This window comes from Oncorhynchus masou, chromosome 28, assembly GCF_036934945.1.
Source record: "Oncorhynchus masou masou isolate Uvic2021 chromosome 28, UVic_Omas_1.1, whole genome shotgun sequence".
NCBI classification, from domain to species: domain Eukaryota; kingdom Metazoa; phylum Chordata; class Actinopteri; order Salmoniformes; family Salmonidae; genus Oncorhynchus; species Oncorhynchus masou.
The window spans coordinates 84,785,220-84,810,208 of NC_088239.1; the positions used below are offsets into that span (position 1 = coordinate 84,785,220).

The window sequence follows — 24,989 nt, forward strand, 5'->3', positions numbered from 1 at the left end:
CACTATAACTGCAGCCTCAGCAAAAGTAAAAAGCCACATTGCCGTGACTACTTTACATCGGTCGTCGATCTTCTGAGGCAAGTACAGTTGAAGTCAGAACTGTATAACCTAATAGTCATTAGGTCTGACGGTGGTTTCTGGCTCTCTCTTTTCCGTGTGTGTGCGCGCGTATGTAACAGTTTTACTTTAGACCGTCCCCTCACCCATACCCGGGCGCGCACCAGGGACCCTCTGCACACATCAACAACAGTCACCCTCGAAGCATCGTTACCCATCGCTCCACAAAAGCCACGGCCCTTGCAGAGCAAAGGGGAACTACTACTTCAAGGTCTCAGAGCAAGTGACATCACCGATTGAAACACTATTTAAGCGCACCGCTAACTAAGCTAGCCGTTTCACATCCGTTACACGTATACTCACCCGTACTTGTCGGCTAGTTCCTTAGTGTGTGTGTGTGTGTGTGTGTGTGTGTGTGTGTGTGTGTGTGTGTGTGTGTGTGTGTGTGTGTGTGTGTGTGTGTGTCTGTGCGCGTATACTCACCCATACTTGTCGGCTAGTTCCTTAGCGTGCTTCTCCTGCACCTCTCTCTGGTCCGCCAGGTCTGCCTTGTTGCCCACCAACACAATGTCTGGGTTCTCACAGTAAGCATTGGCCTGCAGCTGGCCTGAGGACAACATAGAACAGTTAGCATTGGCCTGCAGCTGGCCTGAGGACAACATGGAACAGTTAGCATTGGCCTGCAGCTAGCCTGGGGACAACAGTTAGCATGGGCCTGCAGCTAGTCTGGGGACAACACTTAGCATTGGCCTGCAGCTAGCCTGAGGACAACATGGAACAGTTAGCATTGGCCTGCAGCTAGCCTGGGGACAACATGGAACAGTTAGCATTGGCCTGCAGCTAGCCTGGGGACAACAGTTAGCATTGGCCTGCAGCTAGTCTGGGGACAACACTTAGCATTGGCCTGCAGCTAGCCTGGGGACAACAGTTAGCATTGGTCTGCAGCTGGCCTGAGGACAACATGGAACAGTTAGCATTGGCCTGCAGCTAGCCTGGGGACAACCGTTAGCATTGGCCTGCAACTAGCCTGGGGACAACATTTAGCATTGGCCTGCAGCTGGCCTGGGGACAACAATTAGCATTGGCCTGCAGCTGGCCTGGGGACAACAGTTAGCATTGGCCTGCAGCTAGCCTGGGGACAACAGTTAGTATTGGCCTGCAGCTAGCCTGGGGACAACAGTTAGCATTGGTCTGCAGCTGGCCTGGGGACAACAGTTAGCATTGGTCTGCAGCTGGCCTGAGGACAACATGGAACAGTTAGCATTGGCCTGCAGCTAGCCTGGGGACAACAGTTAGCATTGGCCTGCAACTAGCCTGGGGACAACAGTTAGCATTGGCCTGCAGCTAGCCTGGGGACAACAGTTAGCATTGGCCTGCAACTAGCCTGGGGACAACAGTTAGCATTGGCCTGCAGCTGGCCTGGGGACAACAGTTAGCATTGGCCTGCAGCTGGCCTGGGGACAACAGTTAGCATTGGCCTGCAGCTGGCCTGGGGACAACAGTTAGCATTGGCCTGCAGCTGGCCTGGGGACAACAGTTAGCATTGGCCTGCAGCTGGCCTGGGGACAACAGTTAGCATTGGCCTGCAGCTGGCCTGGGGACAACAGTTAGCATTGGCCTGCAGCTGGCCTGGGGACAACAATTAGCATTGGCCTGCAGCTGGCCTGGGGACAACAGTTAGCATTGGCCTGCAGCTAGCCTGGGGACAACAGTTAGCATTGGCCTGCAGCTAGCCTGGGGACAACAGTTAGCATTGGTCTGCAGCTGGCCTGGGGACAACAGTTAGCATTGGTCTGCAGCTGACCTGAGGACAACATGGAACAGTTAGCATTGGCCTGCAGCTAGCCTGGGGACAACAGTTAGCATTGGCCTGCAACTAGCCTGGGGACAACAGTTAGCATTGGCCTGCAGCTGGCCTGGGGACAACAGTTAGCATTGGCCTGCAGCTGGCCTGGGGACAACAGTTAGCATTGGCCTGCAGCTGGCCTGGGGACAAAAATTAGCATTGGCCTGCAGCTGGCCTGGGGACAACAGTTAGCATTGGCCTGCAGCTGGCCTGGGGACAACAGTTAGCATTGGCCTGCAGCTGGCCTGGGGACAACAGTTAGCATTGGCCTGCAGCTGGCCTGGGGACAACAGTTAGCATTGGCCTGCAGCTGGCCTGGGGACAACAATTAGCATTGGCCTGCAGCTGGCCTGGGGACAACAGTTAGCATTGGCCTGCAGCTGGCCTGGGGACAACAGTTAGCATTGGCCTGCAGCTAGCCTGGGGACAACAGTTAACATGAACAAAAAACACCACCTTTAATATTCTGTCTCTCTTTTGGGATAGCGCTGGGTGTCCTCATATCATCATTACATGTCAAGTGCTGTATGCCCTCACACTCATTCTGTAGTTTGCTCGTCACCTTCTCTACATCCTGTGCTGAATCTAAAGCCAGCATGATTAGAGTACCAAGATACCACCGTTTTAGTAGTACTACTCCCTGATGAAAGTAGCTTTCTGGCAGAAACGTTGGCTAATTAATCAAAGTATTGCAGCATGGTAAGAGAATGTGAAGCTAACTTATTTTGTCCTGGGGGTCTGGACTTCCGCTAATTAAGGTGTGTATGTTTCCTTCTCCAGAAAACAGTTTATATACTAACCTTTGCCTTCTTCCTGGATCAAAAGGCCTGTATTGATTCATATTAATCCCCTGAGGACCTGCCTGCTCTTCAAATACCTCCTTATAATGAAACCGTTTTCTTTTCAAATGCCAGGCCGTCATTATCAATAAGAATTAGTTGTTAATTCACTGGTTACATCATTAACGTAACGGAGGAAAACTTAATTCTATTGAATTCAATGAGTGAATTGACTGAATCCCCAACCCTGGCCACGTTCTGCTCCCTCAGGACTGTGTGTGTGTGTGTGTGTGTGTGTGTGTGTGTGTGTGTGTGTGTGTGTGTGTGTGTGTGTGTGTGTGTGTGTGTGTGTGTGTGTGTGTGTGTGTGTGTGTGTGTGTTGTGTGTGTATATGTGTGTATATGTGCTGTGTGTGTGTGTGCGTGTTTGTGGGTGTGTGCGTGCGTGTGTTTACTGACTACATAGACCATTACGTACTCATCCAGTTGCGGACGTTGAGAAAGCTCTGTTGGCTGGTGAGGTCAAACATGAGCAGGAAGCCCATGGCATCTCTGAAGAAGGCTGTGGTTAGACTCCGGAACCTGTGAGGGCATGGAGGTTAGTAACAGCAGGATTGTGTTGGTTCCATTCCTACATGGGCCACCTGTACTGAATATATCTGTCAATGGAGACAGTTCTTTAGTTAAGTCGCTTTTTGGATAAAAGGATTTGCCAAATGACAATTTTTTTTGCTGTTGCAAGATTGCCAGTGTGGCTTCCAGCTTGCAGGTGATTCAATTCTCAAATTAGAAATTAAGCCAGTCTCCAGATCTCAACCCCATAGAAAATCTTTGGAGGGAGTTAAAAGTCCGTGTTGCCCAGCAACAGCCACAAAACATCACTGCTCCAGAGGTGATCTGCATGGAGGAATGGGCCAAAAAAACAGCAACAGTGTGTGAAAACCTTACAAAAAGACTTACAGAAAACGTTTGACCTCTGTCATTGCCAACAAAGGGTATGTTACAAAGTATTGAGATAAACTTTTGTTATTGACCAAATACTTATTTTCCACCATAATTTGCAAATAAATTCATTAAAAATCCTACAATGTGATTTTCTGGATTTTTTTCTCATTTTGTCTGTCATAGTTGAAGTGTAGCTATGATGAAAATTACAGGCCTCTCACTTTTTAAGTGGGAGAACTTGCACAATTGGTGGCTGACTAAATACTTTTTTGCCCCACTGTGTACATACTACATAATACCACTGATGAGTCATCAACACATACTAAATAATACCACTGATGAGTCATCAACACATACTATAACAAATACTAAATAATACCACTGTTGAGACATCAATACATACTATATAATACCACTGATGAGTCATCAACAAATATTATATAATACCACTGATGAGTCATCAACACATACTATATATTACCACTGATGAGTCATCAACACATACTATATAATACCACTGATGAGTCATCAACACATACTATATAATACCACTGATGAGTCATCAACACATACTATATAATACCACTGATGAGTCATACCACTGATGAGTCATCAACACATACTATATAATACCACTGATGAGTCATCAACACATACTATATAATACCACTGATGAGTCATCAATACATACTATATAATACCACTGATGAGTCAACCGCTGCCTCCCAGTGTGTCTATTGTGTCTGGTACCAGAAAACGTATACGTGTCACAAGTGTCCCAAACGGCACCCTATTCCCTATGTAGTGCACTACTTTTGACCAGGGCCCATAAAGATCAAAAGTAATGCACTGTATAGGGCAAAGGTTGCCATTGGTGACGCATCCTCAGTTGGTCTCATTGATGCTGTGTTCTCTGAGAGGGTTATTTCCCCCCCCACCAGAATAAAAAGACACTTCAGGTTTCTGTCAGGTACGTTACAGAAGGGTTCGTCGCCGTTAGCAACACAGGTAGACTCTCTGAAGATGTTTTTACACTGCTTAAGGCTTGTCAAGAGGCCTTGTAGAACTACATCAAGTCGTCATTCTCACAAGGCAAGAGGAAGAGATACGTTGAGAGAATCTCACGTTGTGAGAGCTTGAGATATACTGGAGTTAAACAAGGTCCATTTTTTATTTTATTAAGAACCTAAAAAAAACTGAATTACAGCAGTTTGTCTACGATTCCATGCTAAGCGGAGCTAAAATGAGAAGGGTACATAGTAATGTAGGTACAGTACTTCTATCCATTCCCTTCTTTTGATGACGCATTAGAAACGTTAGCACAGCCCGTTAGAAACGTTAGGGCAGCCCGTTAGAAACGTTAGGGCAGCCCGTTAGAAACGTTAGCGCAGCCCGTTAGAAACGTTAGCGCAGCCCGTTAGAAACGTTAGCGCAGCCCGTTAGAAACGTTAGCGTAGCCCGTTAGAAATGTTAGCGTAGCCCGTTAGAAACGTTAGCGTAGCCCGTTAGAAAAGTTATTGTAACCCATTACAAACATGATTGTAACCCACTAGAAACATTGTAACCCATTAGAAACGTTATTTTAACCCACTAGAAACATTATTGTAACCCATTAGAAACATTATTGTAACCCATTAGAAATGTTATTGTAACCCATTAGACACATTGTAACCCACTAGAAACATTATTGTAACCCATTAGAAACATTGTAACCCACTAGAAACGTTATTGTAACCCATTAGAAACGTTATTGTAACCCATTAGATACATTGTAACCCACTAGAAACATTATTGTAAAGATTATTGTAACCCAATAGAAACATTATTGTAACCCACTAGAAACATTATTGTAACCCATTAGAAACATTGTAACCCATTAGAAACGTTATTGTAACCCACTAGAAACATTATTGTAACCCACTAGAAACATTATTGTAACCCATTAGAAACATTGTAACCCATTAGAAACGTTATTGTAACCCACTAGAAACATTATTGTAACCCAATAGAAACATTATTGTAACCCACTAGAAACATTATTGCAATGCAGTTCCAGTACCTCTCCTGTCCAGCCGTATCCCAGAGCTGGAGGTGAACTTTAAAAGTCTTCCCTGTGGTTCCATTGGGGCCCGACGCTGTGTACACCTGAAAAACACGCACGCACACACACACACACACATACACACACACTTCAGACAGTTGCCTGATCTACTCGTCATCTATCCAGGGCAGGCGTATGTCTTCAAAACAAACAGAAGACAAACCCTGTTTTGAAGGTGGTGTTGCCAGAAGAGAATTAAACTGTTATCTTGGGAAAGGAAAATGTATTTTTTGGCTGCAGAATCCAAAGAAAATACTGGAACAATTGAACAGATAGAAACTAGGGTTAAACTGTATTAAAATGAAACGAAATGGGAGATTCAGAGAAACCGAACGGTGTCTGTGTGGGAGAATCTCCACATCATGGATTTAACAATGGTGGAACGTCCCGACAGCCAAGGCTTAATTCAATACAATGCTTTTAAAAATGCATGACGGGAGTGTGCAAGTGTTCACTTTGAGACGGGTGTGGAGAATGGGGACGCAGACACAGTCTCAGTGAGTCTGAAAAAGACTATGGTTGATGAAGGACCTTTCCATCAGGACGATTCTCATAGACATCGGGTTCGCATGCGTGTGTGTGTGTGTGTGTGTGTGTGTGTGTGTGTGTGTGTGTGTGTGTGTGTGTGTGTGTGTGTGTGTGTGTGTGTGTGTGTGTGTGTGTGTGTGTGTGTGTGTGTGTGTGTGTGTGTGTGTGTGTGTGTGTGTGTGTGTGTGTGTGTGTGTGTGTGTGTGTGTGTGTGTGTGGTGTGTACTCACCACTCTCTTTTCCCTGAAGTCTATTCCGACCGTGGTGATGAACTTGGGGTTGAACTTGTTGTCTGTGTACCTGAAGAGGAAAATAGTATTATGAATAACAATAAATATTATAAATATAATAATAATAAATATAATAAATATAATAATAATAAATACAATAATAATAAATATAATAATAATAATAAATATTATAAATATAATCATAAATATAAGAATAATACGAATAATAAACATAATAATAATAATAATAAATATTATACATATAATCAGAAATATAAGAATAATAAGAATAATAAATATAACAAATATTATAATAATTATAATAAATATTATAAATATAATCATAAATATAAGAGTAATAAGAATAATAAATATTACAAATATTATAATAATCATAAATACAATAATCATAAATATAATAAATATAATAATAAATATAATAATAATAATAATAATACATATTAAAAATATAATAATCATAAATATAATAATAATAATAACAATAAGTATTATAAATATTAGAATAATAATACATATTATAATACTAAATATTATAAATATAATCATAATAAATAAAATAATAATAAATATAATAATAATACATATGATAAATATAATAATCATAAATATAATTATAATCATACGTATTAGAAATATTAGAATAATAATACATATTATAATACTAAATATTATAAATATAATAATAATAAATACAATAATAATAAATATAATAATAATACATAATAATAATAATAATAATAATAATAATACATATTACAAATATAATAATCATAAATATAATAATAATAATAAATTGTTTAAATATTATAATGATAATACTAAATATAATACTAATAAATATAATACTACTACTAATAATAATAAATATAATAATAATAATTATAATAATATACACTACATGACCAATAGTATGTGAACACCTGCTCATCAAACATATAATTCCAAAATCATGGACATTAATAATTAGTTGGTCCCCCCTTTGCTGCTATAACAGCCTCCACTCTTCTGGGAAGGTTTTCCACTAAATGTTGGAACATTGCTGTGGGGACTTGCTTCCATTCAGCTACAAGAGCATTAGTGAGATCGGGAACACTGATGTTCGGCGATTAGGCCTGGCTCACAGTCGGCGTTCCAATTCATCCCAAAGGTGTTCAATGGGGTTGAGGTCAAGGCACACTTAACCAGCATGGCTACCACAGCATTCTGCAGCAATACGCCATCCCATCTGGTTTGGGCTGAGTGGGACTATCATTTGTTTTTCAACAGGACAATGACCCAACACACCTCCAGGCTGTGTAAGGGCTATTTGACCAAGAAGGAGAGTGATGGAGTGCTGCATCAGATGACCTGGCCTCCACAATCACCTAGCCTCAACCCAATTGAGATATAATAAGTATCACCAGCAAAGCACCCCCACCACATAACACCTCCTCCTCCATGCTTTATGGTGGGAAATACACATGCGGAGATCATCCGTTCACCTACTCTGTGTCTCACAAAGACACGGCGGTTGGAACCAAATTTTTTACATTTGGACTCCAGACCAAAGGACAAATTTCCACCGGTCTAATGTCCATTGCTCATGTTTCTTGGCCCAAGCAAGTGTCTTCTTCTTATTGGTGTCCTTTAGTAGTGGTTTCTTTGTAGAAATTTGACCATGAAGGCTTGATTCACACGGTCTTCTCTGAACAGTTGATGTTGAGATGTGTCTGTTACTTGAACTCTGTGAAGCATTTATTTGGGCTGCAATTTCTGAGGCTGGTAACTCTAATGAACCTATCCTCTGCAGCAGAGGTGACTCTGGGTCACCTCTGCGGTCCTCATGAGAGCCAGTTTCATCACAGAGCTTGATGGTTTTTGCGACTGAACATGAAGAAACTTTCAAAGTTATTTTCCGTATTGACTGACCTTGATGTCTTAAAATAATGGTGGACTGTCGTTTTCTTGGCTTATTTGAGCAGTTTTTGCCATAATATGGACCAAATAGGGCTATCTTCTGTATAAACCTAATTTATTACAACACATCTGATTGGCTCAAATCCATTAAGAAGGAAATAAATTCCACAAATTAACTTTAAGAAGGCACACCTGTTAATTGAAATGCATTCCAGGTGACTACCTCATGAAGTTGGTTGAGATAATGCCATTAGTGTGCAAATCTGCCATCAAGGCAAAGGGTGGCTATTTGAAGAATCTAAAATATATTTTCATTTGCTTAACACTTTTTGGGTTACTACATGATTCCATATGTGTGATAATTGATGTCTTCACTATTATTCTACAATGTAGAAAATAGTACAAAAATAAAATAATACCCTTGAATGAGACCGGTACTGTATATAGATCCATGAAGGTACTGAATCGTGTTGAAAGGGAAAGATGCACATCCCTAATAACTAGTTGTGTGTGTGTGTGTGTGTACCTGTATAGAAAAGTTGTCTTCCCTACTCCAGAGTCCCCCAGAGCCAGGAGCTTGATCAGGTAATCATAGTCCCCATCAGTCATCGTGCTGACCGCGCTGAACCTGGAGTAAACAAAACAAGAAGAAGTCATTTTTAAAGGTATTTGGTATGACTCCACTGGGGATTAAACCAACAACTTTCCAATCTCAGAGGAGACACTTTAACCACACGGTCACTGAGTACAAGTTAGACAGCGCACAGCCTGTATGACACATTCATTCGTACAGTTGAAGTCGGAAGTTTACATACACCTTAAACCAATACATTTCAACTCAGGTTTTTACAATTCCTGACATTTAATCCTAGTAAAAATTCCCTGTTTTAGGTCAGTTAGGATCACCACTTTATTTTCAGAATTTGAAATGTCAGAATAATAGTAGAGAGAATGATTGATTTTAGCTTTTATTTCTTTCATCACATTCCCAGTGGGTCAGAAGTGTACATACACTCAATTAGTATTTGGTAGCGTTGCCTTTAAATTGTTTAACTTGGGTCAAACGTTTCGGGTAGCCTTCCACCAGCTTCCCACAAAAGGTTGGGTGATTTTTGGCCCATTCCTCCTGACAGAGCTGGTGTAACTGAGTCAGGTTTGTAGGCCTCCCTGCTCGCACACACTTTTTTAGTTCTGCCCACAGATTTTCTATGGGATTGAGGACAGGTTTTTGTGATGGCCACTCCAATACCTTGACTTTGTTGTCCTTAAGCCATTTTGCCACAACTTTGGAAGTATGCTTGGGGTCATTGCCCATTTGGAAGACCCATTTGCGACCAAGCTTTAACTTCCTGACTGATGTCTTGAGATGTGTCTTCAATATATCCACATCATGTTCCTACCTCATGATGCCATCTATTTTGTGAAGTGCACCAGTCCCTCCTGCAGCAAAGCACCCCCACAACATGATGCTGCCACCACCGTGCTTCACAGTTGGGATGGTGTTCTTTGGCTTGCAAGCCTCCCCTTTGTCCTCCAAACATAACGATGGTCATTACGGCCAAACAGTTATATTTTTGTTTCATCAGACCAGAGGATATTTCTCCAAAAAGTACGATCTTTGTCCCTATGTGCAGTTGCAAACCATAGTCTGGCTTTTTTTATGGCAGTTTTGGAGCAGTGGGTTCTTCCTTGCTGAGCGGCCTTTCAGGTTATGTCGATATAGGACTCGTTTTACTGTGGATATACAGTGCCTTGCGAAAGTATTCGCCCCCCTTGAACTTTGCGACCTTTTTCCACATTTCAGGCTTCAAACATAAATATATAAAACTGTATTTTTTTGTGAAGAATCAACAACAAGTGGGGCACAATCATGAAGTGGACAACATTTATTGGATATTTCAAACTTTTTTTAACAAATCAAAAACTGAAAAATTGGGCGTGCAAAATTATTCAGCCCCTTTACTTTCAGTGCAGCAAACTCTCTCCAGAAGTTCAGTGAGGATCTCTGAATGATCCAATGTTGACCTAAATGTCTAATGATGATAAATACAATCCACCTGTGTGTAATCAAGTCTCCATATAAATGCACCTGCACTGTCATAGTCTCAGAGGTCCGTTAAAAGCGCAGAGAGCATCATGAAGAACAAGGAACACACCAGGCAGGTCCGAGATACTGTAGTGAAGAAGTTTAAAGCCAGATTTGGATACAAAAAGATTTCCCAAGCTTTAAACATCCCAAGGAGTACTGTGCAAGCGATAATATTGAAATGGAAGGAGTATCAGACCACTGCAAATCTACCAAGACCTGGCCGTCCCTTAAACTTTCTGTCATGTCTTGTTATGTCTGTTCCTGTCCTTTCTCTTCATTCTCTCTCTCTGCTGGTCTTTTTAGGTTACTGTCTCTCATTCCTCAGCTGTTCTACATCTGCCCTAACTAGCTCTTTCACTCTTCCCCACCTGTTCTCTCTTCCCCCTCTGATTAGGTCTCTATTTCTCTCTCTGTTCCTGCTACTTTCAGTGTCTGATTCTTGTTTGTGTTTTTTGATGCCAGAAGCAAGCTGTCGTCTCGTTTGCTTCCAGAGTCTTGGCAGGAGCATCCTGCACTATACTAACGTTCTTTTGTTCCGCTGACAACGTTGGAAAAGGATTTATGCCATTCCTGTATTTTCATTAAAGAACTCTGTTTTCTGTTAAAACCGCTTTTGGGTCTTCACTCAAGTTCATAACAGAAGAATCAGACCAAGAATGGACCCAGCGGCTCAGGACCCTTTTCACTCCGCCGTCGAGATCCAGGGAGCGATGCTAGGCAGACACGAGGAGGAATTGTTGCTGCTCAACATGCCGTTGAGACCCTTCCAAGTCTCCGACCTCACAAGACGGGTTTCGATCCACCGCCCACTTCCAAGTCGCCGGAGCCCAGGATCAACAAACTCTGGGGAGCCCACTGATGCCGCTCATTCCTCACTCAGTGTGATCCAGCCCAACACTTACTCCAGGAGCGCAGCCCGCATCGCCTACGTCATTTCTCTCCTTACCGGACGGGCGCGTGAGTGGGGCACGGCAGTTTGTGTCCTTAACCAGTATCAGGACCACCGTTCTGTTTTTTGAGGCCAGGGCCCTGTCTTCCCTATGTCAGGGGAATAGATCCATAACGGATTATTCTATTGAGTTTCGCACTCTCGCTGCTAGTGACTGGAACGAGCCGGCTTTGCTTCGTTTTCTGGAGGGTCTCCACGTCGAGGTTAAGGATGAGATCCTCTCCCGGGAGGTTCCTTCCAGTCTGGACTCCTTAATAGCTCTCGCTATTTAGAGCGACGGTTTTCCGTGACGTGGAAAGGAGCTCACGTTCTGCTCCCCTCTCCACATCACTGCCACCTGCCGCATCACTGCCACCCTCCTGCTCGGATGCTGAGCCTATGCAGCTGGGGGTATTCGCATCTCGGCCAAGGAGAGGGAACGGAGAATCACCATCGCCTCTGTCTCTACTGCGGCTCCGCTGGTCATTTTGTCACCTCATGTCCAGTAAAGGGCCAGAGCTCATCAGTAAGAGGAGGGCTACTGGTGAGCGCAACTACTCAGGCCTCTCCTTCTGGATCACGCACTACCTTTCCGGTCCATCTCCGCTGGCCCGGTTCATCTGCTTCCTGCAGTGCCTTGATAGACTCTGGGGCGGAGGGCTGTTTTATGGACGAGACCTGGGCTCGGGAACATGACATTCCTCTCAGACAGTTAGGGAGCCCAGGGCCTTGTTCGCTTTAGATGGTAGTTCTCTCCCCAAGATTCAGCGTGAGACGCTGCCTTTAACCCTCACTGTCTCTGGTAATCATAGCGAAACCATTTCTTTTTAATTTTTCGTTCACCTTTTACACCTGTTGTTTTGGGTCATCCCTGGCTACATAACCCTTCTATTAATTGGTCTAGTAATACTATCCTATCCTGGAATGTTTCTTGTCATGTAACCTGTTTAATGTCTGCTATCCCTCCTGTTTCCTCTGTCTCTTCTTCACAGGAGGAGCCTGGCGATTTGACAGGGGTGCCGGAGGAGTATCACGATCTGCGCACGGTGTTCAGTCGTTCCAAGGCCACTTCTCTCCCTCCACACCGGTCGTATGACTGTAGTATTGATCTCCTTCCGGGAACTACTCCCCGGGTAGATTATACTCTCTGTCGGCTCCCGAACGTAAGGCTCTCGAGGATTATTTGTCGGTTTCGCTCGACGCCGGTACCATAGTCTCCTCCTCCTCCCCCGCCGGAGCGGGGTTTTTTTTTTTTGTTCAGAAGAAGGACGGGTCCCTGCGCCCATGCGTGGATTATCGAGGGCTGAATGACATAACTGTTAAGAATCGTTATCCGCTTCCTCTTATGTCTTCAGCCTTCGAGATCCTGCAGGGAGCCAGGTTTTTCACCAAATTGGACCTTCGTAACGCCTACCATCTCGTGCGCATCAGGGAGGGGGACGAGTGGAAGACGGCGTTTAACACTCCGTTAGGGCACTTTGAATACCGGGTTCTTCCTTTCGGCCTCGTTAACGCTCCAGCTGTCTTTCAGGCACTAGTTAACGACGTCCTGAGAGACATGCTGAACATTTTTGTTTTCGTTTACATGGACGATATCCTGATTTTTTCACCGTCTCTCTCGATTCATGTTCAGCACGTGCGACGCGTCCTCCAGCGCCTTTTGGAGAACTGTCTTTATGTGAAGGCTGAGAAGTGCACTTTTCATGCCGCCTCTGTCCCTTTTCTCGGTTCCGTTATTTCCGCTGAGGGCATTAAGATGGATCCCGCTAAGGTCCAGGCTGTCATTGATTGGCCCGTTCCTAAGTCACGCGTCGAAGCGCTTTCTGGGCTTCGCTAATTTCTACCGTCGTTTCATCCGTAATTTCGGTCAGGTGGCAGCTCCTCTCACAGCCCTTACTTCTGTTAAGACGTGCTTTAAGTGGTCCGTTTCCGCCCAGGGAGCTTTTGATCTTCTTAAGAATCGTTTTACCTCCGCACCTATTCTTGTTACACCTGACATCTCTAGACAGTTTGTTGTTGAGGTTGACGCGTCAGAGGTGGGCGTGGGAGCCATTCTTTCTCAGCGCTCTCTCTCTGACGGCAAGGTCCATCCTTGCGCGTTTTTCTCTCATCGCTTATCGCCGTCAGAACGTAACTATGATGTTGGTAATCGCGAACTGCTCGCCATCCGCTTAGCCCTAGGCGAATGGCGACAGTGGTTGGAACCGTTCCTTTTGTCGTTTGGACTGACCATAGGAACCTTGAGTACATCCGTTCAGCCAAACGACTTAATGCGCGTCAGGCTCGTTGGGCTCTGTTTTTCGCTCGTTTCGAGTTTGTTATTTCTTATCGTCCGGGCTCAAAAAACACCAAACCTGATGCTTTATCTCGTCTCTTCAGTTCTTCTGAGGTCTCCACCGACCCCGATGGGATTCTCCCTGAGGGGCGTGTTGTCGGGTTGACTGTCTGGGGAATTGAGAGGCAGGTAAAGCAAGCATTCACACTCCGTCGCCGCGAGCTTGTCCTAGGAACCTTCTGTTCGTTCCCGTTCCTACTCGTCCGGCCGTTCTTCAGTGGGCCCACTCTGCCAAGTTAGCCGGCCACCCCGGCGTTCGGGGTACGCTCGCTTCCATTCGCCAGCGTTTCTGGTGGCCCACTCGGGAACGTGACGCGCGTCGATTTGTCGCCGCTTGTTCGGTCTGCGCGCAGACTAAATCTGGGAACTCTCCTCCTGCCGGCCGTCTCAGACCGCTTCCCATTCCCTCTCGACCGTGGTCTCACATCGCTTTAGATTTTATCACCGGACTGCCTTCATCAGCGGGGAAGACAGTTATTCTTACGGTTGTCGATAGATTCTCTAAGGCGGCTCATTTCATTCCTCTCGATAAGCTCCCTTCTGCTAAGGAGACGGCTCAGATCATTATCGAGAATGTTTTCCGAATTCATGGCCTTCCGTCTGACGTCATTTCCGACAGAGGTCCGCAGTTCACGTCTCAATTTTGGAGGGAGTTTTGCCGTTTGATTGGGGCTTCCGTCAGTCTCTCGTCCGGCTTTCATCCCCAGTCTAACGGTCAAGCCGAACGGGCCAATCAGACTGTTGGTCGCATTTACGCAGTCTTTCTTTTCGTAACCCTGCGTCTTGGTCAGAACAGCTCCCCTGGGCAGAGTACGCCCACAACTCGCTTCCCTCGTCTGCTACCGGTCTATCCCCTTTTCAGTGTAGCCTCGGGTACCAGCCTCCGCTGTTCTCATCTCAGCTCGCCGAGTCCTGCGTCCCCTCCGCTCAGGCTTTTGTCCAGCGTTGCGAGCGCACCTGGAAGGGGGTCAGGTCGGCACTTTGCCGTAATAGGGCGCAGACTGTGAGCTAATAAGCGTAGGACCAAGAGTCCTAGATATTGTTGCGGTCAGAGAGTATGGCTCTCCACTCAGAACCTTCCCCTTAAGACAGCCAAGTTGGCCCCGCGGTTCATTGGTCCGGTATTTCCCAGGTCATTAATCCTGTCGCAGTGCGACTTCTTCTCCCGCGATCTTCGTCGCGTTCACCCGGTCTTCCATGTCTCCTGTGTTAAGCCCGTTCTTCGCGCCCCCGCTCGTCCCTCCCCCCATCCTTGTCGAGGGCGCACCCATCTACAGGGTTCGTAAGATTTTGGACATGCGCCCTCGGGGCCGTGGTCATCAGTACCACGGTCCTGAGGAGAGGAGTTGGGTTCCCTCTCGGGACGTGCTGGACCGTTCGCTGATCGATGATTTCCTCCGTTGCCGCCAGGTTTCCTCCAGTGCGCCAGGAGGCGCTCGGTGGTGAGTGGGGGGGGGTACTGTCATGTCTTGTTATGTCTGTTCCTGTCCTTTCTCTTCATTCTCTCTCTCTGCTGGTCTTTTTAGGTTACCTTCTCTGTCTCTCATTCCTCAGCTGTTCTACATCTGCCCTAACTAGCTCTTTCACTCTTCCCCACCTGTTCTCTCTTCCCCCTCTGATTAGGTCTCTATTTCTCTCTCTGTTCCTGCTACTTTCAGTGTCTGATTCTTGTTTGTGTTTTTTGATGCCAGAAGCAAGCTGTCGTCTCGTTTGCTTCCACCTTGTCCTGTCCTGTCGGAGTCTGCCTGGCAGGAGCATCCTGCACTATACTAACGTTCTTTTTGTTCCGCTGACAACGTTGGAAAAGGATTTATGCCATTCCTGTATTTTCATTAAAGAACTCTGTTTTCTGTTAAAACCGCTTTTGGGTCTTCACTCAAGTTCATAACACTTTCAGCTCATACAAGGAGAAGACTGATCAGAGATGCAGCCAAGAGGCACATGATCACTCTGGATGAACTGCAGAGATCTACAGCTGAGGTGGGAGACTCTGTCCATAGGACAGCAATCAGTCGTATATTGCACAAATCTGGCCTTTATGGAAGAGTGGCAAGAAGAAAGCCATTTCTTAAAGATATCCATAAAAAGTGTCGTTTAAAGTTTGCCACAAGCCACACCAAACATGTGGAAGAAGGTGCTCTGGTCAGATGAAACCAAAATTGAACTTTTTGGCAACAATGCAAAACGTTATGTTTGGCGTAAAAGCAACACAGCTCATCACAATGAACACACCATCCCCACTGTCAAACATGGTGGTGGCAGCATCATGGTTTGGGCCTGCTTTTCTTCAGCAGGGACAGGGAAGATGGTTAAAATTGATGGGAAGATGGATGGAGCCAAATACAGGACCATTCTGGAAGAAAACCTGATGGAGTCTGCAAAAGACCCGAGACTGGGACGGAGATTTGTCTTCCAACAAGACAATGATCCAAAACATAAAGCAAAATCTACAATGGAATGGTTCGAAAATAAACATATCCAGGTGTTAGAATGGCCAAGTCAAAGTCCAGACCTGAATCCAATCGAGAATCTGTGGAAAGAACTGAAAACTGCTGTTCACAAATGCTCTCCATCCAACCTCACTGAGCTCGAGCTGTTTTGCAAGGAGGAATGGGAAAAAATTTCAGTCTCTCGATGTGCAAAACTGATAGAGACATACCCCAAGCGACTTACAGCTGTAATCGCAGCAAAAGGTGGCGCTACAAAGTATTAACTTAAGGGGGCTGAATAATTTTGCACGCCCAATTTTTCAGTTTTTGATTTGTTAAAAAAGTTTGAAATATCCAATAAATGTCGTTCCACTTCATGATTGTGTCCCACTTGTTGTTGATTCTTCACAAAAAAATACAGTTTTATATCTTCATGTTTGAAGCCTGAAATGTGGCAAAAGGTCGCAAAGTTCACGGGGGCCGAATACTTTCGCAAGGCACTGTAGATACTTTTGTACCTGTTTCCTTTTTTCACCTTTATTTAACCAGGTAGATTAGTTGAGAACAAGTTCTCATTTACAACTGCGACCTGGCCAAGATAGAGCAAAGCAGTGCGAGACAAACAACAACACAGTTACACATGGAATAAACAAACATACAGTCAATAACACAACAAAAAAACTCTATATACAGTGTGTGCAAATGAGGTAAGATAAGGCAAGTAAGGCAATGAATAGGCCATAGTGGCAAAATAATTACAATTTAGCAATTAAACACTGGAGTGATAGTTTCCTCCAGCATCTCTACAAGGTCCTTTGCTGTTGTTCTGGGATTGATTTGCACTTTTCGCACCAAAGTACTTTCATCTCTAGGAGACCGAATGCATCTCCTTCCTGAGTGGTATGACGGCTGCGTGGTCCCATGGTGTTTATAATTGCGTACTATTGTTTGTACAGATGAACGTGGAACTTTCAGGCATTTGGAAATTGCTCCCAAAGGATGAAACAGACTTGTGGAGGTCTACAATTTTTTTATCTGAGGTCTTGGCTGATTTCTTTTGATTTTCCCATGATATCAAGCAAAGAGGCACTGAGTTTGAAGGTAGGCCTTGAAATACATCCACAGGTACACCTCCAATTGACTCAAATGATGTCAATTAGCCTATCAGAAGCTTCTAAAGCCATGACATCATTTTCTGGAATTTTCCAAGCTGTTTAAAGGCACAGTCAACTTCGTGCATGTAAACTTCTGAACCACTGGAATGGTGATACAGTGAATTATAAGGGAAATAATCTGTCTGTAAACAATTGTTGGAAAAATGACTTGTGTCATGCACAAAGTGGATGTCCTAACTGACTTGCCAAAACTACAGTTTGTTAACAAGAAATGTGTGGAGTGGTTGAAAAACGAGTTTTAATGACTCCAACCTAATTTGACATCAATTCATACAAAACAAAACGGGAACTGTTTCAGTAAAGGTTTGTCAAACAGTCCGGGGAACTGGCCTGGGGTCAGTAAAGGTTTGTCAAACAGTCAACGGGGAACTGGCCTGGGGTCAGTAAAGGTTTGTCAAACAGTCAACGGGGAATTGGCCTGGGGTCAGTAAAGGTTTGTCAAACAGTCAACGGGGAACTGGCCTGGGGTCAGTAAAGGTTTGTCAAACAGTCAACGGGGAACTGGCCTGGGGTCAGTAAAGGTTTGTCAAACAGACAACGGGGAACTGGCCTGGGGTCAGTAAAGGTTTGTCAAACAGACAACAGGGACCTGGCCTGGGGTCAGTAAAGGTTTGTCAAACAGTCAACGGGGAATTGGCCTGGGGTCAGTAAAGGTTTGTCAAACAGTCAACGGGGAACTGGCCTGGGGTCAGTAAAGGTTTGTCAAACAGACAACGGGGAACTGGGGTCAGTAAAGGTTTGGTTCCCCTGGGGTCAGTAAAGGTTTGTCAAACAGACAACGGGGAATTGGCCTGGGGTTAGTAAAGGTTTGTCAAACAGTCGGGGAACTGGCCTGGGGTCAGTAAAGGTTTGTCAAACAGTCAACGGGGAACTGGCTGGGGTCTAAAGGTTTGTCAAACAGTCGGGGAACTGGCCTGGGGTAAAGGTTTGTCAAACAGACAACTGGCCTGGGGTCAGTAAAGGTTTGTCAAACAGACGGGGAACTGTCCTGGGGTCAGTAAAGGTTTGTCACGGGGAACTGGCCTGGGGTCAGTAAAGGTTTGTCAAACAGTCAACGGGGAACTGTCCTGGGGTCAGTAAAGGTTTGTCAAACAGTCTGGGAACTGTCCTGGGGTCAGTAAAGGTTTGTCAAACAGTCAACGGGGAACTGTCCTGGGGTCAGTAAACAAACAGACAACGGGGAACTGGCCTGGGGTCAGTAAAGGTTTGTCAAACAGTCAACGGGGAATTGGCCTGGGGTCAGTAAAGGTTTGTCAAACAGACAACAGGGACCTGGCCTGGGGTCAGTAAAGGTTTGTCAAACAGTCAACGGGGACCTGGCCTGGGGTCAGTAAAGGTTTGTCAAACAGTCAACGGGGAACTGGCCTGGGGTCAGTAAACAAACAGACCGAAGCGAAACGGCCCAACGTCATCATTACAAACACAACTTTATTTGATCCAATAAAATCTAATGTGATCAGTCATACAATACAGATCTCTGGTCTAGATCAGACAAACGTGATTTGGTCAGAACAAGAACAGTGGCACACTAATGTAGACAGTCATCTCATCTCCTGTTAACAAATTACTCTCTGGTCTAGTTTTAGTAGCTCACGTGGAACCACAAACATCAACAACGTCCATGTCATGGGAAGGCTCTGAGAGACTTGACTAATGGAAATCTAATTTTGTCTCCTTAAAAACATGCAAAACACACAAACACATGCCCTGTCCCATCTGGATAAGAGGAATACATATGTTAGAACGCTGTTCATTGACTACAGCTCAGTATTCATAGTGCCCTCCAAACTCACCACTAAGCTTGAGACCCTGGGTCTCAGCCCCACCCACCACCCCCCCAGGTGATGAAGGTAGGAAACAACATCTCCACTTCGCTGATCCTCAACACTGGGGCCCCACAAGGGTGCGTGCTCAGCCCCGGCCTGTACTCCCTGTTCACCCAGGACTGCGTGGCCACACACGCCACCAACTCATTCATCAAGTTTGCAAATGACAAAACAGTAGTGGGCTTGACTACCAACAACGACGAGACAGCCTGCAGGGAGGAGGTGAGGGCACTCGGAGTGTGGTGTCAGGCTTCAGGAAACAACAGGAGGGAGCACCTCCCTATCCACATCGAAGGGACAGCAGTGGAGAATGTGTAAAGTTTTAAGTTCCTCGGCGTACACACCATGGACAAACTGAAATGGTCCACCCACATAGACAGCGTGGTGAAGAAGCCACAACAGCGCATCTTCAACCTCAGGAGGCTGAAGAAATGTGGCTTGTCACCTGAAACCCTCACATAGTTTTACAGATACACAAGTGAGAGCATCCTGTCGGGCTGTATCACCGGCTGGTATGGCAACTGCACTGCCCACAACTGCAGGGTTCTCCAGAGAGTGGTGTGGTCTGCACAACGCATCACCGGGGGCAAACTACCTGCCCTCCAGGACACCTACACCACCCGATGTCACAGGAAGGCCAAAAAGATCATCAAGGACAACAACCACCCAAGCCACTGCCTGTTCACCCCGCTCCCATCCAGAAGGCGAGGTCAATACAGGTGTATCAAAGCTGAGATCGAGAGACTGAAAAACAGCTTCTATCTCAAGGCCATCAGACTGTTGTTAAACAACTATCACTAATACAGAGGCTGCTGCCTACATATAGACTTGAAATCATTGGCCACTTTAATAAATGGAACACTAGTCACTTTAATAATGCCACTTTAATAATGTTTACAACAAAAATAAAATATTAAAATTACTCATCTCATATGAATATACTGTATTTTATAGCATTTATTGCATCTTGCCTATGCCGCCCTGTCAGTGCTCATCCACATATTTATATATTCTTATTCCATTCCTTTACATAGATTTGTGTGTATTAGGTAGTTGCTGTGGAATTGTTAGATTACTTGTTATTGCTGCACTAACGGAACTAGAAGCACAAGCATTTGGCTACACTCGCATTAACATCTGCTAACCATGTGTATGTGACCAATAAAATCTGATTGAATTTAATTCAATGTGTAAGGTCAGTCTGGGCTGTGACATGATTGGTTATATAGGTTGACAATGACTGGTCCTGTTACCAAGGAACTCATTTCACTGTAGGCCACGTGAGGAGATGTATAAAACAGACAACACTATGAAAGAGACGAGCTGTCATATCTCATGCCGGACTGGACATTCCTTCAGACTTTAACACATTAATGATGTGCCAGATCTCTGGTCTAGACATTCCTTCAGACTTCAACACATTAATGATGTGCCAGATCTCTGGTCTAGACATTCCTTCAGACTTCAACACATTAATGATGTGCCAGATCTCTGGTCTAGACATTCCTTCAGACTAGTTGTAGCTCTCCGGTGGTCCCGTCTCGGCCATTCTAGTCTATATCCCTCCTAACTCTTCTTTTTATTTTTCAATATATATATATATAATATATACAGTTGAAGTCGGAAGTTTACATACACTTAGGATGGAATTATTAAAACTAATTGTTCAACCACTCCACAAATGTATTGTTAACAAACTATAGTTTTGGCAAGTCGGTTTGGACATCTACCTTGTGCATGACACAAGCCATTTTCCCAACAATCACTTATTATTCACTGTATCACAATTCCAGTGTCTCTTTGCTTGACATCACAGGAAAATCAAAAGAAATCAGCCAAGACCTCAGATAAAAAAAACTGTAGACCTCCACAAGTCTGTTTCATCCATGGGAGCAATTTCCAAACGCCTGAAGGTACCACGTTCATCTGTATAAACAATAGTACGCAAGTATAAACACCATGGGACCACACAGCCGTCATACCGCTCAGGAAGGAGATGCGTTCTGTCTCCTAGATATGAACGTACTTTGGTTTGAAAAGTGCAAATCAATCCCAGAACAACAGCAAAGGACCTTGTAGAGATGCTGGAGGAAACAGGTACAAAAGTATCTATATCCACACGACATAACCTGAAAGGCCGCTCAGCAAGGAAAAAGCCATTGCTCCAAAACCACCATAAAAAGCCAGGCACCTGCACATGGGGACAAAGATCGTACTTTTTGGAGAAATGTCCTCTGGTCTGATGAAACAAAAATAGAACTGTTTGGCCATAATGACCATCATTATGTTTGGAGGAGAAAGCGAGAGGCTTGCAAGCCGAAGAACATCATCCCAACCGTGAAGCACAGGGGTGGTAGCATCATGTTGTGGGGGTGCTTTGCTGCAGGAGGGACTGGTGCACTTCACAAAATAGATGGCATCATGAGGTAGGAACATGATGTGGATATATTGAAGACACATCTCAAGACATCAGTCAGGATTTAAAGCTTGGTCGCAAATGGGTCTTTCAAATGGACAATGACCCCAAGCTAAAGTTGTGGCAAAATGGCTTCAGGACAACAAAGTCAAGGTATTGGAGTGGCCATCACAAAGCCCTGACCTCAATCCCATAATTTGTTGGCAGAATTGAAAAAGCGTGTGCGAGCAAGGATGCCTACAAACCTGACTAAGGTACACCAGCTCTGTCAGGAGGAATGGGCCAAAATTCACCCAAATTATTGTGGGAAGCTTGTGGAAGGCTTCCCGACCCAAGTTAAACAATTAAAAGGCAACGCTACCAAATACTAATTGAGTGTATGTAAACTTCTGACCCACTGGGTGAAAGATGAAAGATATAAAAGCTGAAATAAATAATTCTCTCTACTATTATTCTGACATTTCACATTCTTAAAATAAAGTGGTGATCCTATCTGACCTAAGACAGAGAATTTTTACTAGGATTAAATGTCAGGAATTGTGAAAACTGAGTTTAAATGTATTTGGCTAAGGTGTATGTAAACCTCCAACTTCAACTGTCATATATATATATATATGACAGTTGAAGTTCCCAGAAGGCCACTTCTTTCCCAGAAGGCCACAGTCTAACCTCTGACCCATAGCATAATATTTAATTGTCTATATATATATATATATATATATTATGCTATGGGTCAGGGGTTAGACTGTGGCCTTCTGGGAAAGAGCCTGGGAGCGCCAGTCACTGGGTGGGTAGAGAGGGCGTATCGGCTGGAAACCGAGTGTTTTTTATGTGTTCTCTCTCAGAAGGGGTGGCACATGATATCATCCCCATGAGGTGCTCCTCTGGTTGGATGGGAAAGCAGAGACACTTCTACTGACTGCACTGTGTTTACCCCCCAAACCCCCTCCAGATACCACGGTAACATTATCCATTCACTCTACATAGACAGTTAATTGTGAGGAAAGGAAAAAAGAGTCCTTCTAAATAGAGTCCAATTGGATGACAGAAGGTTCCGCATACATAATGTGTTAATTGCAAGTTGCTTTGGATGACACTGTGAGTCAAATTAGCATATTACTAGTGGTAAAACAAAGTTATCGGATCCCAAATGGCCTTTAGGTCCCCAAAGAGGAGGTCCTTTGGCTTGGCTTTAGTGGCTCAGTCTATGTCTATGTCCCTATGTCCCTGTTGTCACTATGTCTATGTCTCTATGTCTATGTCCCTATGTCCCTGTTGTCCCTATGTCTATGTCCCTAGGTCCCTGTTGTCCCTATGTCTATGTCCCTATGTCCCTGTTGTCCCTATGTCTATGTCCCTATGTCCCTGTTGTCCCTATGTCTATGTCCCTGTTGTCCCTATGTCTATGTCCCTATGTCCCTGTTGTCACTATGTCTATGTCTCTATGTCCCTGTTGTCCCTATGTCCCTATGTCCCTGTTGTCCCTATGTCTATGTCCCTATGTCCCTGTTGTCCCTATGTCTATGTCCCTATGTCCCTGTTGTCCCTATGTCCCTGTTGTCCCTATGTCTATGTCCCTGTTGTCCCTATGTCTATGTCCCTATGTCCCTGTTGTCCCTATGTCCCTGTTGTCCCTATGTCTATGTCCCTGTTGTCCCTATGTCTATGTCCCTATGTCCCTGTTGTCCCTATGTCTATGTCCCTATGTCCCTGTTGTCCCTATGTCTATGTCCCTATGTCCCTGTTGTCCCTATGTCTATGTTCCTATGTCCCTGTTGTCCCTATGTCCATGTCCCTATGTCCCTGTTGTCCCTATGTCTATGTCCCTGTTCCTGTTGTGCATCGAGTCTGATTGTTTGCCTCACTGACCCTGTGGATTATATTTAGACAAGAAGATCATGAGACTCCAATTCACTCAGTAGAGAGAGAAAGAGAGAGACAAGAGAGAGCTGGAGGGCAACAGCACGGCACCACCTTATCTCCCAGCAGTCCAAGCAGCTCTTTTAAAAACACATTTAGGAAAAGTTGATGATGGGGGGGTGACTTTCACAACAGCAGAGTAATTAGAATCTTAAAATCACATAACTGTTCAAAAACGTCTCAGTTTGGCAAAAAATGTCTGGCAGTTCTATGTTTTTGTTAAACCAGACCCTGGACCCCTCGTCCTCAGGAGGATGAAGAGTCTATGGATCCATTGTCAGGGGAATCAGGACGTCCTGAGGATGACCTCCTCACTGTCCCTCAGGGGACCTCCTCACTGTCCCTCGGGGGACCTCCTCACTGTCCCTCGGGGGACCTCCTCACTGTCCCTCGGGGGACCTCCTCACTGTCCCTCGGGGGACCTCCTCACTGTCCCTCGGGGGACCTCCTCACTGTCCCTCGGGGGACCTCCTCACTGTCCCTCGGGGACCTCCTCACTGTCCCTCGGGGGACCTCCTCACTGTCCCTCAGGGGACCTCCTCACTGTCCCTCAGGGGACCTCCTCTGTCCCTCAGGGGACCTCCCTCAGGGGACCCGCTGTCACTCGGGGACCTCTCACTGTCCCTCGGGGGACCTCCTCACTGTCCCTCGGGGACCTCCTCACTGTCCCTCAGGGGACCTCCTCACTGTCCCTCAGGGGACCTTCACTGTCCCTCAGGGGACATCCTCACTGTCCCTCAGGGGACCTCCTCACTGTCCCTCAGGGGACCTCCTCACTGTCCCTCAGTGGACCTCCTCACTGTCCCTCAGTTGACCTCACTGTCCCTCAGTTGACCTCACTGTCCCTCAGGGGGACCTCCTCACTGTCCCTCGGGGGACCTCCTCACTGTCCCTCAGTGGACCTCCTCACTGTCCCTCAGTTGACCTCACTGTCCCTCAGTTGACCTCACTGTCCCTCAGTGGACCTCCTCACTGTCCCTCAGTTGACCTCACTGTCCCTCGGGGGACCTCCTCACTGTCCCTCGGGGACCTCCTCACTGTCCCTCGGGGACCTCCTCACTGTCCCTCGGGGGACCTCCTCACTGTCCCTCGGGGGACCTCCTCACTGTCCCTCGGGGGACCTCCTCACTGTCCCTCAGGGGACCTCCTTACTGTCCCTCAGGGGACCAATTGTAATATTAGCAGTAGGAGAGTCCGGCGATTGCACTGTGTCTTCCTTCTGTACAAACACATCTACAGTCTCACTTCATGTACACCAACATATTTATTTTAACTTTATTTAACAAGGCAAGTCAGTTAAGAACAAATTCTTATTTTCAATGACAGCTTAGGAACAGCGGGCTAATTGCCTGTTCAGGGGCAGAACGACAGATTTGTACCTTGTCAACTCGGGGATTTGAACTTGCAACTTTTCGGTTGCTAGTCCAACGCTCTAACCACTAGGGTACACTGCCGCCCCAAATAACCCG

General features: G+C 45.3%; 1 protein-coding gene across 3 annotated transcripts in view; it reads right to left on the minus strand.

The window, feature by feature from the left end:
• Positions 1 to 521: 521 nt before the first annotated feature.
• Positions 522 to 24,989, minus strand: part of LOC135518424 (ras-related protein Rab-27B) — a 94,493-nt gene continuing 70,025 nt past the window's right edge. For all 3 annotated transcript variants that reach the window (XM_064943597.1, XM_064943598.1, XM_064943599.1), the window contains 5 exons: positions 8,929 to 9,030; positions 6,486 to 6,555; positions 5,686 to 5,771; positions 3,160 to 3,263; positions 522 to 664 (listed from right to left, as the gene is read on the minus strand). In XM_064943597.1, coding sequence (XP_064799669.1) covers positions 537 to 664; positions 3,160 to 3,263; positions 5,686 to 5,771; positions 6,486 to 6,555; positions 8,929 to 9,011 — 471 coding nt within the window. In that variant the 5' untranslated portion in view covers positions 9,012 to 9,030 and the 3' untranslated portion in view covers positions 522 to 536. The remainder of the gene's footprint in view (positions 665 to 3,159; positions 3,264 to 5,685; positions 5,772 to 6,485; positions 6,556 to 8,928; positions 9,031 to 24,989) is intronic.